Source organism: Bufo bufo, chromosome 4, assembly GCF_905171765.1.
Source record: "Bufo bufo chromosome 4, aBufBuf1.1, whole genome shotgun sequence".
NCBI lineage: Eukaryota > Metazoa > Chordata > Amphibia > Anura > Bufonidae > Bufo > Bufo bufo.
In genome coordinates, this window is record NC_053392.1 from 232,074,686 (window position 1) to 232,091,914 (window position 17,229).

The 17,229-nt window shown below is 49.2% G+C and overlaps 1 protein-coding gene across 2 annotated transcripts in view; it reads right to left on the bottom strand.

Annotated features, from left to right (window-relative positions):
* The window catches only part of CCDC50 (coiled-coil domain containing 50), a 73,399-nt gene extending 57,826 nt beyond the window's left edge, over window positions 1-15,573 (bottom strand). For both annotated transcript variants that reach the window (XM_040428367.1, XM_040428366.1), the window contains exon 1: window positions 15,327-15,573. In XM_040428367.1, the coding sequence (XP_040284301.1) occupies window positions 15,327-15,375 (49 nt within the window). In that variant the 5' untranslated portion in view covers window positions 15,376-15,573. The remainder of the gene's footprint in view (window positions 1-15,326) is intronic.
* Between the last annotated feature and the right edge of the window lie 1,656 nt (window positions 15,574-17,229).

A 17,229-nucleotide genomic window follows, 5' to 3' on the forward strand; every position in this document is an offset into this window, starting at 1 on the left:
AGGATAGGTCATCAATATCAGTAGCCTGGAAAACCCCTTTAAGCCCTCACCGGAGGAAACTACACAATAAGGCTACTTTCACACTAGCGTTCGGGGCTCCGCTTGTGAGCTCCGTTTGAAGGGGCTCACAAGCGGCCCCGAACGGATCCGTCCAGCCCTAATGCATTCTCAGTGGAGGCGGATCCGCTCAGAATGCATCAGTCTGGCTCCGTTTGTCCTCCGCTCCGCTCAGCAGGCGGACCCCTGAACGCAGCTTGCAGCGTTCAGGTGTCCGCCTGGCCGTGCGGAGGCAAACGGATCCGTCCAGACTTACAATGTAAGTCAATGGGGACGGATCCGTTTGAAGTTGACACAGTATGGCTCAATTTTCAAACGGATCCGTCCCCCATTGACTTTCAATGTAAAGTCAAAACGGATCCGTTTGCATTATCATGAACAAAAAAATAAAAAATAAAAAATAAAAAAAATAATAATTTTTTTTTTTTTTTTGTTCATGGTTATGCAAACGGATCCGTTCTGAACGGATGCAAGCGTTTGCATTATAGGAGCGGATCCGTCTGTGCAGACAACAGACGGATCCGCTCCTAACGCAAGTGTGAAAGTAGCCTAACAAGTCAACCATATGTAAAGTACTCACCTGGTGTCTCGGCCACTCACAGGCCATACACAATAGACTGTACGGTGGTGATAATTATCCTACTTCCGCACGGATCTGGGAGTTTGCATATTGCACATATTCCTAATTCCTAACATATTTGAATATGAAGAAATAAAGAAGCACTTGATTTTACTGGAACGTTCCGTATTTTGTTCCATACATAATAGATGTCCTAACGTTACACTAGCGTGCTCCACCTCAGCAGGGAAACAAAGGGTGAAATCTTTGCTTAGGAATAGGACAAATATAGACATGTGCAGTATGAAGACCATCTGGTAAAACAATTACTTAAATTACAACCAGATCTTCTATTGTTTCTACAGCTCACATGTGCTCAGGCGACAGCTGCTACCGCCGGAATCTCAGAGGAGCAGTGACCCCATAGAAAGCAGTGTTGGATCCTATTCATCTCTGCGATCCTGCTGCTGACCAGTGTCATGTAGCCCTAGCCTCATTGTATAAGCCGGCATGAAAACCTTCTCAGGTGCCTGGTATCATGTCCATTAGATGGGTCTATTGTTGTATAAGCCTTATTGCACACGAACGTGTGCGCTCTGTGACCGTATTGCGGATCCATGGACATTCCGCATCACGGATGCGGACTCATTCACCTCAATGGGTCCGCAAATCCGGAGATGCGGAACGGAACCCTATCCGTGGGGTTTCATCCCGTACTTCGGTTCCGCAAAAAGATAGAACATGTCCTATCTTTTTGCGGAAAGGGAGGATCAGGGACCCATTAAAGTGAATGGGTCCGCAATCTGCTGCGGCTGCCCCTCGGTCAGTTTTTGTGCAGTGCGGCCTGCATTTTGCGGGCCTCAGCACGGCCACGGGGCGCACACGTTTGTGTGCAAGAGGCCTAAGGGTGTCCATAAACGGTGCGGTCTGACTGTGCGATCCACGTGCAGATTACAGCTGATTAGTGCGCTGTAGCTGTAGTTCATGTGGCGAGTACGGATGCAGCCTGCTAAGTACTGACAATCCACATGCGGATCCCTCGGCCAGGACGCAGCGCATATGGGCACCTGAAAGTGGAATTCATCAACAGGTTACATCTGACCAATAACTTCTACTTGTTAGGAATATACCAGGCAAACCATCTACATGCTGTCATGCCTAGCGGATGAGAACTCCTGGGTCACGTATCGCCCTGCACTCGCCATAACACGGTATATCAGGAGCGTTCCGTTACGCCTTGTCCACATAGTGCAGTTTGGTGTGTTTTTCTTTGCATGCTTTTTTATTATTTCAGCCAGAGATTGAAGTCTTCCCTTTACTAATTTAGTCTGCGTAGGATCCACCCAGTGTTTTACAAGGGCAAAGTACACGCATTAAAGGGGTGTTCCAGGAGGAAAAGTTATCCCCTGTCCACAATCAGATCAGTGGGAGTCCTACTGCTGGGACCCCCACCGATCACAAGAACAGGGACCCCATACCCTCTACCCCTGCTGCTCCCCTGAAATGACTGGAGTGGCCTTTAAGGCCTTACTCACGCAACCGTATGTGCATGCCGCCATTTTTCCACCCCACGTTTATAGAAATGTCCTATCCTTGTCCACAAAAAGGGCAAAAATAGGACATCTATCTTTTTTGTGGCCCGGTGGAATGGACACACCGATGCGGACAACGCAGCTGTGCCGTCAGCATTTTTTCTGGCCCCATTATAATGAAATGTGTCCATATCCGATCCACAAAAAATGCGGATTAGATGCAGACCAAAAATACGATTGCGCGCATAAGGCCTAATTGCACACATGCATCAGCCAGGCAACGCAAACGTCAACTCCATCCAATGTGGTGCCAAGCACTGACTGTTTTTCTAGGCAGATGACGGCCCATTAAACAGTGAGTGGCCAAGTTAATAGACGACATACATCTGCTTTCTAGTTCCTTAGTATTAAACATGCACTTACCAAAAACGTCCCTGCAGTGATGAGGTGGCAGTGGTGAGAGGTGGGGGAGGGACTTTACAGAATGAGCTACAATGTAATGTCAGTAATTCAATCCATTGATGTCAGAGTTCCCCGTTCCTGCTCGGGCCTGAGTAATACATTACCCAAAGCTCAACTGAAACTGCCACCAAAACAAATAGTGACTATTTTCAACGTAAGGGAGCGGCCACTGGAGAGATCGCTCATTTGATAAACTGGTGCAGTGGTTGCAGCAGAATGTAGAACTCCCAGCGCTAGGCTACAGACAGTCTGAATCCTGTGCGTGCCGTCCAGACTGCGCCAAAACTGCAGGGTATCTGGAATCATATAAGGCTACTTTCACACTGGCGTTTCTGGGTCTGCCTGTGCGATCCGTTCAGGGCTCTCACAAGCAGCCCAAAACTGATCAGTTTAGCCCCAATGCATTCTGAATGGATAAGGATCCGCTCAGAATGCATCAGTTTGCCTCGGTTCCGTCTCCATTCCGCTCTGGAGGCGGACACCAAAACGCTGCTTGCAGCGTTTTGATGTCCGCCTGACGATGCGGAGCCAAACGGATCCGTCCTGACTTACAATGTAAGTCAATGGGGACGGATCCGTTTTCACTGACACAATATGGTGCAATTGAAAACGGATCCGCCTCCCATTGACTTTCAGTGTAAGTCAAAACAGATCCGTTTGCATCATCAAAAAAAAAAAAAAAAAAAAAAAAAAGAAAAATTATTTTTTTTGTTCATGATGATGCAAACGGATCCGTTCTGAAAGGATACAAAGCGTTTGCATTATAGGTGTTGATCCGTCTGTGCAGATACCAGACGGATCCGCACCTAACGCAGGTGTGAAAGTAGCCTTATATGGAGGCTTTATACACTGCTCAAAAAAATAAAGGGAACACTTAAACAACACAATGTAACTCCAAGTCAATCACACTTCTGTGAAATCAAACTGTCCACTTAGAAAGCAACACTGAGTGACAATCAATTTCACATGCTGTTGTGCAAATGGGATAGACAACAGGTGGAAATTATAGGCAATTAGCAAGACACCCCAATAAAGGAGTGGTTCTGCAGGTGGTGACCACAGACCACTTCTCAGTTCCTATGCTTCCTGGCTGATGTTTTGGTCACTTTTGAATGCTGGCGGTGCTTTCACTCTAGTGGTAGCATGAGACGGAGTCTACAACCCACACAAGTGGCTCAGGTAGTGCAGCTTATCCAGGATGGCACATCAATGCGAGCTGTGGCAAGAAGGTTTGCTGTGTCTGTCACCGTAGTGTCCAGAGCATGGACGCGCTACCAGGAGACAGGCCAGTACATCAGGAGACCTGGAGGAGGCCGTAGAAGGGCAACAACCCAGCAGCAGGACCGCTACCTCCGCCTTTGTGCAAGGAGGAACAGGAGGAGCACTGCCAGAGCCCTGCAAAATGACCTCCAGCAGGCCACAAATGTGCATGTGTCTGCTCAAACGGTCAGAAACAGACTCCATGAGGGTGATATGAGGGCCCGACGTCCACAGGTGGGGGTTGTGCTTACAGCCCAACATCGTGCAGGACGTTTGGCATTTGCCAGAGAACACCAAGATTGGCAAATTCGCCACTGGCGCCCTGTGCTCTTCACAGATGAAAGCAGGTTCACACTGAGCACATGTGACAGACGTGACAGAGTCTGGAGACGCCGTGGAGATAGGGTTGGGCGATATACCGGTATCACGATATACCGCGGTATTAAAAAAACGGCGATATGGCGATATCGCTGTTTCCAAAATACCGCGGTATTTTGTGACGTCATCAAAGCGGTCAGCTCACATTGTGCGCTGACCGCTTCTAAACGTGCGCCCGCCCCTGCACCTTGCATAGCGCTGCCGCTGAGTAACATTACTTCCTCTCGCTCCTGGCCTGGCTCCTTCTTGCTCCGCCTCCCTTAGTCAAGTCTCCACCCACCATCTGACATCATCACCGTCGTCACCCACCAGTGCCGGCTGTATTGTATATGTGGTGAATCGATCCCCTGTGTGAGTACTGGTGTCTCTGGAGAGACTTTTCCTGCGGCTGCCTCACTAGTGTGTGCTCTGGTGACGAAATTATAAACTTACTACTTCCCGCAGCGGCCGCCCCGGCTCTCCCTCCTCCTTGCTCCCATATTCAAATCTCTGCCCACCGGCATCTGATGTCAGAATCAGAGCACACAAGCGAGGCAGCCGCGGGAAAGGTATATCGCAAAGTATTACTGCATGTATGGTGGCCTGTGGCCACAAGACCTTATTATAACGCCTCCTTGTGGCCCCCCATACAGTGTAACGCCTCCTTGTGGCCCCCCATACAGTGTAACGCCTCCTTGTGGCCCCCCATACAGTGTAACGCCTCCTTGTGGCCCCCCCCATACAGTGTAACGCCTCCTTGTGGCCCCCCATGCAGTATAACGTCCACTTGTGGCCCCCCATACAGTATAACGTCTCCTTGTGGCTGCCCCCATACAGTATAACGCCTCCTTGTGGCTGCCCCATACAGTATAACGCCTCCTTGTGGCTGCCCCCCATACAGTATAACGCCTCCTTGTGGCTGCCCCCCATACAGTATAACGTCTCCTTGTGGCCCCCCATACAGTATAACGTCTCCTTGTGGCTGCCCCCATACAGTATAACGTCTCCTTGTGGCTGCCCCCATACAGTATAACGTCTCCTTGTGGCTGCCCCCATACAGTATAATGTCTCCTTGTGGCCCCCCATACAGTGTAACGCCTCGTTGTGGCCCCCCATACAGTGTAACGCCTCCTTGTGGCCCCCCATGCAGTATAACGTCTCCTTGTGGCCCCCCATGCAGTATAACGTCTCCTTGTGGCTGCCCCCATACAGTATAATGTCTCCTTGTGGCCCCCAATACAGTATAACGTCTCCTTGTGGCCCCCCCATACAGTATAATGTCTCCTTGTGGCCCCTCATACAGTATAATGTCTCCTTGTGGCCCCCCATACAGTATAATGTCTCCTTGTGGCCCCCATACAGTATAACGTCTCCTTGTGTTTTTTTTTCTTTTAAACAGGTATTTATCGCGATATATATCGTTATCGCGATAAATTTTTTAATATTGTTATCGTCTGAATATTTTTGATATCGTCCAACCCTACGTGGAGAACGTTCTGCTGCCTGCAACATCCTCCAGCATGACCGGTTTGGCATTGGGTCAGTAATGGTGTGGGGTGGCATTTCGTGGGGGGCCGCACAGCCCTCCATGTGCTCGCCAGAGGTAGCCTGACTGCCATTAGGTACGGAGATGAGATCCTCAGACCCCTTGTGAGACCATATGCTGGTGCGGTTGGCCCTGGGTTCCTCCTAATGCAAGACAATGCTAGACCTCATGTGGCTGGAGTGTGTCAGCAGTTCCTGCAAGACGAAGGCATTGATGCTATGGACTGGCCCGCCCGTTCCCCAGACCTGAATCCAATTGAGCACATCTGGGACATCATGTCTCGCTCTATCCACCAACTTCACGTTGCACCACAGACTGTCCAGGAGTTGGCAGATGCTTTAGTCCAGGTCTGGGAGGAGATCCCTCAGGAGACCGTCCGCCACCTCATCAGGAGCATGCACAGGCGTTGTAGGGAGGTCATACAGGCACGTGGAGGCCACACAAACTACTGAGCCTCATTTTGACTTGTTTTAAAGGGAACCTGTCACCTGGATTTTGGGTATAGAGCTGAGGACATGGGTTGCTAGATGGCCGTTAGCACATCCGCAATACCCAGTCCCCATAGCTCTGTGTGATTTTATTGTGTATAAAAACCGATTTCATACATATGCAAATTAACCTGAGGTGAGTCAGAGCTTGAAAATTTGACTCTTCTCTGGTCACACAAGTAAGATATGACTCTTATGTTAATTTGCATATGTATCAAATGTTTTTTTTTTTACACAATAAAAGCACACAGAGCTATGGGGACTGGGTATTGCGGATGTGCTAGCGGCCATCTAGCAACCCATGTTCTCAGCTCTATACACAAAATCCAGGTGACAGGTTCCCTTTAAGGACATTACATCAAAGTTGGATCAGCCTGTAGTGTGTTTTTCCACTTTAATTTTGAGTGTGACTCCAAATCCAGACCTCCATGGGTTGAAAATTTTGATTTCCATTTTTTTTATTTTTGTGCGATTTTGTTGTCAGCACATTCAACTATGTAAAGAACAAAGTATTTCAGAAGAATATTTAATTAATTCAGATCTAGGATGTGTTATTTTTGTGTTCCCTTTATTTTTTTGAGCAGTGTATATGTAATTACCCACAATATCGGGCCAAGTCTTTTGCTCCACTGAAAAGGTTTCATGCACTCCATCTTATGAAATATATGGCAGCATTTTTTTGGTCATAGATGTTTTCTTAGACTTTTTTTTATTTTTTAAATGTGCCTTTAAAATCCCAGGTTCAGATGGCTTAAAGGGGTATTCCAGGCTATCCTCAGTCTCAGATTGTCAGGGTCTGACACTCCACACCTCCACCAATCAGCTGTTTCAGAATATCTCAGGCACCAGAACTACACAGCTCCGTCCATTGTTTAGTCCACTCCCATTGAAGTTAAGGAAGGCAGCGCTGAAGTTACAAGCTCCGCCCACAGCACAAAGGATGGAGCCGTGTAGTTCCGGTGCACACTTCTGACACCGTAGCTTCTCTGAAACAGTAGCTCGGCAGAAGAGCATCGTGTCGGACCCCATCAATATTAAAATCCTGGAATACCCCTTTAAGGGATCAACTCATACAGAGAGTTTACAACCTTTTGTTCCTATGAGAGGAAATATTTCCTCAAACATGCTTGTAGACAAACACAAGGGTCTCTTGTAGCCCCTTACTCACCAGGAAATGTTCCTCATTGCCCAGAAACTTTAGAAATACGATCTAACTCCACTATAGACAGATAAAGCATTGGCCGCCGCACTATAATGGATGGTCACGCGTTTCAGTACATACGAATATGGAGGATTGTAGTCTAGGGAATCTCTACATAGCATCTATATACAGACAGCTTCTCCTGGGGGTGACAAGAGTCCAACTGAGAAATGGCCAAATCCTGCATAACAATACTAGGCTCATGCACACGACAAACACGGATCTGCAAAAAAAAAAAAAAACACGGATGACATCCATGTTGCATCCATTTTTATTTTTTTTTGCAGATCCATTGTAATAATGCCTATCCTTGACTGCAAAACATACAAGAATAGGACATGTTCTATTTTTTTTATGTGGAACGGACATGGAATGCATTTCTGTTTTTTTTTCAAGCCCAATTAAAGGGAATGGTTCATTATACGGACTTGTAAAAATATGGAACGGAAAAAAAAAATATATATGTTTGTGTGCATGAGTCCTTATAGTAGTAATAATAATATAATGGGAGAAATGTTTTCTTTCAAGGGGGTATTCCTGTTGTAAAAAGTTATCCCTACCCACTATCTGGTGACACCCTTCTAAAGCCCTGGAAGTCCTACATAAATGACATAAGCACAATGTAACACGGCTGGCCCCTGGACCTTCACTGCGCACATTGCCACATTGTGTCAGGCCTGCTGCACGCAGCTCATGAGCCGGATGTACAATAGTGAACAGGATTCATGAACTTTCCACTGTCCCAATAGGAGGACCGGTATGCCACCTCTGGAGCAAATCACTGGCCTCAGAGGTATACGGCATGAGACTGCTGTCAGAAGAACAAGGGATACACGGCACCCCACATAGGCAGAGGGGCACAAGTAGGATTTCATACCATGTAACGTACTGAGGAGAACCTGCCACTCAAGGGAAGAATAGTTTTGCCTATGACATTATTTCATATTAATCCACTGTGAAATACAGGTATAATCTTTCAGTCCAGAAGCAGGGGCTTCCTCAGATACAGACTGCAAAAGAGCTAACAATTCTGCCGAGATCTGCAACAAAGAAACGGAGGGAGCAAATCATTTTCTTCTGTTCATCCAAAGCTCCATCCCAGAGTTAGAATACTTTTTACTAAATGGAAATTAGGCGACTTTCACTCTGGCGTTTTGGCTTTCCGTTGGTGAGATCCGTTCAGGGCTCTCAGAAGCGGTCCAAAATGGATCAGTTTTGACCTAATTAGGGCTGCAGTAAACGATTATTTTAGTAATCGAGTATTCTATTGATTATTTTTTACGATTAATCTAGTAATCTAATAAGAAAAAATGAATTAATAGACAGTTTTCCTTTATAAAAACTCATCAGACCCCCTGCCATCAGTCCCCAACACCCTTCGTTCCCCCCTGTGTGATCAGCCCAAGTGCGTCAGTTCCACCCAGTGCCATCAGCTCCCCCCCCCTTGTGCCGTCAGCTCCCCCCCCCCCTTGTGCCGTCAGCTCCCCCCCCCCCCCTTGTGCCGTCAGCTCTCCCCCCCCCCCTTGTGCCGTCAGCTCCCCCCCCCCCCTTGTGCCGTCAGCTCTCCCCCCCCCTTGTGCCGTCAGCTCTCCCCCCCCCTTGTGCCGTCAGCTCCCCCCCCCCTTGTGCCGTCAGCTCTCCCCCCCCCCGCTTGTGCCATCAGCTCTCCCCCCCCCCCTTGTGCCATCAGCTCCCCCCCCCCGCTTGTGCCATCAGCTCCCCCCCCCCGCTTGTGCCATCAGCTCCCCCCCCCCCGCTTGTGCCATCAGCTCCCCCCCCCCGCTTGTGCCATCAGCTCCCCCCTCCGCTTGTGCCATCAGCTCCACCCCCCCGCTTGTGCCATTAGCTCCACCCCCCCGCTTGTGCCATTAGCTCCACCCCCCCGCTTGTGCCATTAGCTCCACCCCCCCGCTTGTGCCATTAGCTCCACCCCCCCGCTTGTGCCATTAGCTCCACCCCCCCGCTTGTGCCATTAGCTCCACCCCCCCGCTTGTGCCATTAGCTCCACCCCCCCGCTTGTGCCATTAGCTCCACCCCCCCGCTTGTGCCATTAGCTCCACCCCCCCGCTTGTGCCATTAGCTCCACCCCCCCGCTTGTGCCATTAGCTCCACCCCCCCGCTTGTGCCATTAGCTCCCCCCCCCGCTTGTGCCATTAGCTCCCCCCCCCCCCCGCTTGTGCCATTAGCCCCCCCCCCCCGCTTGTGCCATTATCTACCCCCCCGCTTGTGCCAGCAGCTCTCACCCCCTGCTCCTCCTGACACCACAGTGCACAGTGAGTCATTGGTTGCTATGACGCTGTGCACTCTGGGCACCTGGCTTTAGTTGCACCAACTTACCTTTCCAGCAGGGGCGCTGCCGACACTCCATCGTTCCGCACTGCTCTGCACCTGACGTCACACAGCGCGTCAGTCAGGTCATGGCGTGCGCACGTCAGAAGGTCAGTGCAGCGCGGGACCATGGACGTGCTGTGGAGTGTCCGGGGGCCCCCCTGCTGGAAAGGTGAGTATTCACAAATTAGCATCGAGATTTTTTTTGTGTCGAATTACTCGATTTAATCAAGTACTCGTTGCAGCCCTAGCCCTAATGCATTCTGAATGGAATAGAATCCGCTCAGAATGCATCACTTTGCCTCCGTTTCGTCTCCATTCTACTCTGCTTGACGAAACTGAGCCAAACGGATCCGTCCTGGCACACAATGCAAGTCAATGGGGACAGATCCGTTTTCTCTGACACAATAGAAAATGGATCCGTCCTCCGTTGACTTTCAGTGGAGTTAATCAAGGATCCGTCTTGGCTATGTTACAGATAATACAAACAGACGCATGCAGTTGTATTATTGTAACGGATCGGTTTTTGCAAATCCATGACTGATCCGCCCAAAACGCGAGTGTGAAAGTAGCCTTAGGTGTTTCGGGCACCGGGGGTGTCACCCAAGCTACACTCCTTTCTGTAGTCAGCCCCTCCCTCGCCCCGTCAATCGAAGCAGTGAGGGAGGGGCTGGCTACAGAAAGCAGTGGCCCTTGGGTGCAACAAGGGCAAAGGCGATGCCTTCCTTGCAGCGGGCACCTCATTTCCATTTTAGGTAAACGTATCATAATTTAAAAAAGAAAAACAGGCCTTTAGTTAAGATGACCTACTGCTATGTGTCTGTGCAGTAAGTCACCGGTAACAGACTGCCTCTAAAGCCACATTCACACATGGCAGATTCATACATTTCTATGCATCACATGCAGCACGGAAAAAATATCCATCAGGGTTTCTGCATCTTTGTATTTGAAGCTTTGTTATCTGGGCGATTCTGGTAAAGAATTCTCATCCTCATGTGATATCTGACCACGAAATAAAACCAACCATACCGTACATGTCATCACCGGTCAGCTCCTAACTGAAATATCATTTATGACCAGGGACGGACATGACACAAAGCTCCCTACAATTGTCTAAAATCTAAGAGGGTTACAAGCAGCAGCATTCTGGTCAATGGCCGCAGAATCTGTCACCAACGTGAGTGGGTTAATAATTAACCACATGTTTACTTAACACCAATGGGATCTCCCAGAGCCACAGTCTGATATTTTACCACCTAGATTTCACTCCATGAGCAGCAGTAACGAGAGGAACCTTCCTAGGTCCCATCACCGCATCTCCCTGTACCTGCTGCAGAGCGGAGCCTAAAGAAACTAAGAGGTGTTTGGTCAGGGTGACAAGGCAAATTACACTTAAAGGGGTATTCTGGTTGTTAAGTTATCCCCTATCCACATGATAGGAGATGACCATTAGATCGGAGAGGGCCCTACCACCGGGACTTTCACTGAACACGAGAACAATTAGGGTCCATTCACACGTCCGTAGTGCATTGCGGATCCGCAATACACCGGGCCGGCACCCCCATAGAACTTCTCCGCGGACAAGAATAGGACAAGTATTTTTTTCCGTAGCCGCGAACCGGAAGATCGGGGGCGCGCTCCGGAAACGTGGACAGCACACTCTGTGCTGTCCGCATCCATTCCTCCCCTATAGAGAACGAATGGCTCCGCAATTTGCGGAACGGAGGTGGACCCATTCTGACGACGTGTGAATGGACCCTTACTCTGTACCCCTTGGAGCCCCCAAAATGAACAGAGCGACAGGTCGAGCATGTGCACTGCCGCGCCATTCATTGCTTCAGCAGTTCCGGAGACCGCAGAGTACAGCACTCCGCTATTTCCAGAACGGAGAGATAGTCTGCATGCCTGTCCTACTGCTTCATTCATTCGAGGGGCTCCGAGAGGTACAGGTAATTGTTCTTGTGATCAGTGGGGGTCCCAGCAGTAGGACCCCCCACCCATCTAATAGTCCCTTATCCTGTATTTAGGGGATAACTTTCAACAACCAAAATAGTCTAAAGGCCCCTTTACATGGGTCAGTGATGGGGCAATTATGAAGAAGAAGCGTTCTCGGCCTGATGATGAACGCATCGCTGGTGCAGTCACGTGTAAACAGCGGTCCGCAGCTCTCGCCCCCTCTGATGAGCAGACAATTATCAGGAACACACAGTCCATTCCCAATAATTGCCTGTGCCGACCAGTGTAAAGGGGCCTTTAGTACACACTGCATCTGAGCCCCATGTTTAGGGTATACGCCTGCACATTTAAAGGGGCTGTCCACAGAGAATGCCATAAATGTCCAATAGGAGTGGGATCGGCACTAATATCTGACAGTTTAATATGCATAACTCCCGTTTACAGGCAGGTCCCCCGACCTTCCCGCCGGCGCTGAGCTGGGAACATGGCCGCTGATGAAGGATTCATTTACACCGGGGACTGACAGAGAAACACGGGCGGCAGTGTAAATCAATGGAGGCTGCCGATGGATGGAGCCCTCTATCAGCGGCCATGTTCCCTGGCGATATGCCACACATGTTGGGATGGGAAACCCCTTTTATGGTTATGTCTGACAACAGGTCTGTTTACCGTTTCCCTCGACAACCTGCAGAATGGTGAATGCAGCTCCGGACTAGAACACAGACTAACTCAGGATCAGTGCAATGACTTCACAAAGTATCTCGCCTTTAGGCCTCCTGCACACAAATGTTTTATTTCCCGTTTATGCTCCGTTTTTTGCGTTCCGTATACGGAACCATTCATTTCAATGGATCCGCCAAAAAAAAAAAAAAAGGGAAGGTATTCCGTATGCCTTCCGTTTCCGTATTTCCGTTCCATTCAAAGTTAGAACTTGTCCTATTATTGTCCGCATAACGGACAAGGAAAGTACTGTTCTATCAGGGGCCAGATGTTCTGTTCGGCAAAAAACTGAATGCATACAGAGGTCATCCCTATTTTCTGCGGATCCGTTTTTTTGCAGACCACAAAATACTGAAAAAGCCATACGGTCGTGTGAAGGAGGCCTTACGTTGAGATTATTTCTATATGGATAGCCCTCTAACTAAAAAATTTTGACGACTGAATGTCTCCACTTATTGTTAGTAAAGACCAGTTTCAACACTGGCTTGTTTTCTTAAGAATGAGGAGGAAGACGGACTGCCGTGAGGGATGCAATGGTCAAACTGTGGGAGGAAGTATGGCGAGCCTGGCAGGATGGACACAACAGGATATAGAGGGGCAGTAGACAGGTACGGAAATCTCTACATCCCCGAGACTGAGAAATGATATCAGATATCATATAAGAAGTCTGCTAGGTGCCTGGGAGAACCGGATCTGTAACTCTGCCCCGACGTCCCCGCAACAGCAATATCACATTATTTTTATACCACAGCCGAAAAAGGCGGCAGATACAGAACGATAAACCTTACTCTTAAAGGGAAAAGCCAAAGATCCCCTTTACAGCATTCATTTTGGAGCATTTCCTAATCCCCTTTATCCAAAATACTTGCAATAACACAAAGTGGAATCCCTAAAACGCAGAGAAGCCGCAAAGACAGCACTGCACGCATGATTTATTAACGGTAAAGGAGCAATTGGCCATAGCTAGATTCCAGCTCTGAAGCACTAGAAAAGACTAGGCTAGGGGGGTCCTAGCATGGACTCAATACACATGTATCGGGTTTACAACACAGATTCGAGAGCGTGCTGCAGTGGCGAGCGAGTTTAAATACTGTCAGTGTAAGGCCTCATGCACACGGCGGCTGTTCTGGTCCGCATCAGAGCCGCAGTATTTGCGGCTCGGATGCGGACCCATTCACTTCAATGGGGCTGCAAAAGATGCGGACAGCACTCCATGTGCGGTCCACATCCGTGGCTCCGTTCCGGGGTTCGCATAAAAAAAAGATAACATGTCCTATTCTTGTCTGCGCTTTGTGGACAATAGGCTGTCTGTGCCGTTCTGGAAAATTGCGGAACGCACACGGACGCCATCCGTGTTTTGCAAACCGCAAAACACACAACGATCGTGTGCATGAGGCCTTATTCAGTAAATTCCAGGTTTCTCAGGGCTCATGTACACAAACAAATGTTTTGTCCGTGTCTGTTCCGTTTTTTTTGTTGTTTTTTTGTGGCCTGTATGCGGAACCATTGATTTCAATGGGGCCTCAAAAAAACTGAAATGACTCCATGTGTATTCCGTATGTCAGTGCCGCGGCCTTCTCGCAGCTTACCAAGCAGAGTGCCGTACATTGTATAGCGGCTGTGCTTGGTATCGCAGCCCAGCCTCATTCACTTCTATAGGGCCGAGCTGCATCTAGGCCATGTGACATCACTGGCCTAGAAAAAAGCTGAGAGAAAGCCGCGGCGCTACTGCGAGAGCCGCTGCCTTATCAACCAGCTGATTGGCGGACCCCCACCGATCAGATACTGATGACCATCCAGATAGGTCTGCACAACGAAGAAAAACCCGCACTGGAGTGCGGGTTTTTCTTCGTTGTGCAGACTTTGGGATTACATCCACAAGACCGAGCACCCGCCGACTAACGCGCAGCGCTGCCTGACCTTACCATACATCCAGATAGGTCATCAGAAAAACCCTTTTAACATTACACGCTGGAGCCCCATATACTTGTACCACCCCGAACTTCTGCAGGCGACAAAAATCCTTTTGTTTCCAATGTGGTTCCGACCGTACGAGTACCTGTACGCGGGTTCAGGTCAACGCGCAAAAGATCCGCAAAACTTTCCTTGTGGATTTTTGTCCGCTTCTGCACTAAAACCGCAATTTCTCACAGCAGTGTGTGGTGCCGATTAGATGCGGTTTTTTACCTCAGATCTCACCCTTCATTGGAAAAGGGTGAAATCAGCAGCCAAAACCGTAAGTAGAACTGACGTGCCGCAGACTTCTAAATCCTCACAGCAGGTCAATTTCTGCACGGAAACAACCCGCGAAATGTGCACCACATTAGCGTAATCTCATACGTTTTGCTGGTACTGTACTACGCTGCGTGTTTTCCTCACAGCGCGTATTCCGCTACCCTAAAAAGGGCTATATCTGGGCAAAGGAGCTTTAAATGGTGTCAAAACCGGAGCTCTTTTATTGGGGGGTCCTCAAACCCTTCACACCCCAGGAGACGAGTCGCCTTCCTTTCCGGTTACGTGATTTCATCCCATTTTTCGGGGAGGTTTTCACCGTATATACTTAGTGGCCCCCAAGATGTTTTGTGGACAGGGCTTCAGTTTTTGGGTTTAAAAAAAAATATATAATCATGTTTCACCTCAAAAACACACAGAGACGCAAAAAAACAGCAAAAAGTCCCATACGGATTCATTAACCCATAGACTGAGTACCAAGCTGAAAGTTTGGGCTGTGTCTGACCTCACTACATGTCGTCTGTGGAAGCCCCATGTCACCCATGTGTGCCAGGAGCAGCAGGCCTGCACATGAAAGGGTTAATGGAGGGGGGGGGCGCTAAGCCGGCTGAACATGCGGTGCGTTTACCTTCCTTGACTCCGGGCAGCTTGGAGCTGTCGATAGTGACTTCAGTCATGTCTGCGGCCCTCCGTCATTCAGCCCACAGGCCGGGGGCCGTCATCGGCGGCTGATCAGATCGCACGATGGACGAGATGGAAAGCTGTCCAATGTAGTCAGGAAAGCCTTACTAGCATTGTATGGCGAGGGAGAGAGGACAAAATACGTGCAGGGCTGGGCGACGGAAACAATCGCATGACATCATGTGCTCGGGAGGTTTAACTCCTCCGCCGCCGCCGCTCTGCTGTGCCCCGTCCACTCTTCATGGGGCCGCGTTTTTGTATAGATTGCACACGTTATAGTTAGTTGGAATAGGAATCATAGCCCTGGCCTGGACTATGAGGTAATATAGTGTTTTATATCACTTTTTACTACAGTAACTCCAGATTTTTTATTTTTTGTCAAATTCAGATTTTTTTCCCCCTCCCACTGATCACAAAAGAGAGAGGAACATCCTATATATAGTGGCTCATGTTGGAGCTATGCATGGCTGACATTTAGGCGGGGTTCGCACGTGACTGATTAGCTGCGGCGGGTTTTCGTGTGACGGATCTGCAGCGTTGTACAGTACCAGCAAAGTGAATGAGTATTTCAGCAATTCTCATCCATCCATGGCGCACTAAGGCACACTATGTGCTCTCCGCATTTCCGGAGCGCGGCCCCGATCTTCCGGTCCGCAGCTCCGGAAAAAAATAGAACATGTCCTATTCTTGTCCGGACAACAATAGGCAGTTCTATGGGGGTGCCGGCTGGATCTGCAATACACCACGGACGTGTGAATAGACCCTTAAGCCTCATGCACACGTCTGTGAAACACGGACCGTCCGATACCGGCCTGGATTTCTTCAGAGTGCAGGAGCGCACGGCGTCATTGGTCGCTATGACGCCATGCGCTTCTTGCTGCCGCAGTACAGTAATACACTGGTATAGATCATACCAGTGTATTACTGCGGTGGCAGCAGGAAGCGCACGGCATCATAGCAACCAATGACACCGTGCGCTCCTGCTCTCGGAAGAAATCCAGGCCGGTATCGCACGAAAAACCGCCCGTAATCTGCATCGTGTGCAGCCACCCTAAATCTACGGCATGTCAATTCATTAAAGGGATTTCATTGCGGCTTTCACCCTGCCTTTTTTCTGCTGCAGATTACAAGCAGAAACGCAGCAGATTTTATGCCGGAGAAAAGAAACGCAGCTAATCAGTCACGTGTGAACCTACCCCTAAAATTCACACCACGGGTCAGTTTCGCCTGCAGATTTTTTTTCTGCCACGCGTGGATGAGAATTGCTAAAAACTCATTCACTTTGCCGGTACTGTACAATGCTGCAGATTTGCAACGCAAAAATCTGCCACAGAAAATCCGCAGCTAATCATTCACGTGGGAACCCGGCCTTAGGCTGGTTTCACAAATAAATTGGTGGCGTATTTTGCATACGCCTTTTCCCTTACGTCCTAACCAGTGGCACAAATGGGGTATTCTGCCCCTGTGGACTGGTTAGGACAGGTGGAAGTTTTATGAACAAATAAAAAAACACCGGCATGCACACGCCCTCCCTGCCCCCAATAAAGAGGGGTGTGACCCTCCAAAGGATGTGTTTTTTTCTGTCCTGCGGACAGGACGGGACGGGTGGTGCACTCCTCCATCCCTGCGGTGGAGAGAGTGTTGGTTTTTTCCCCCCTTTTTATTCTATTTTGAATTTCTTAAGGTTTTACTTGTTCCCTTGGGAACTGCTCCGCTCCTCCGTTGTTGCGGAGGGGCTCCTCCGGTTATGCCGCTGTTTGCCTCCCTTGCAGAGAGCCCTGCTACTGTGGGGCTTACCTTTTCTTCCGTGCTGGAGTGCTGGAGCGGCGGTGGCTGCGTCCCACATGTCT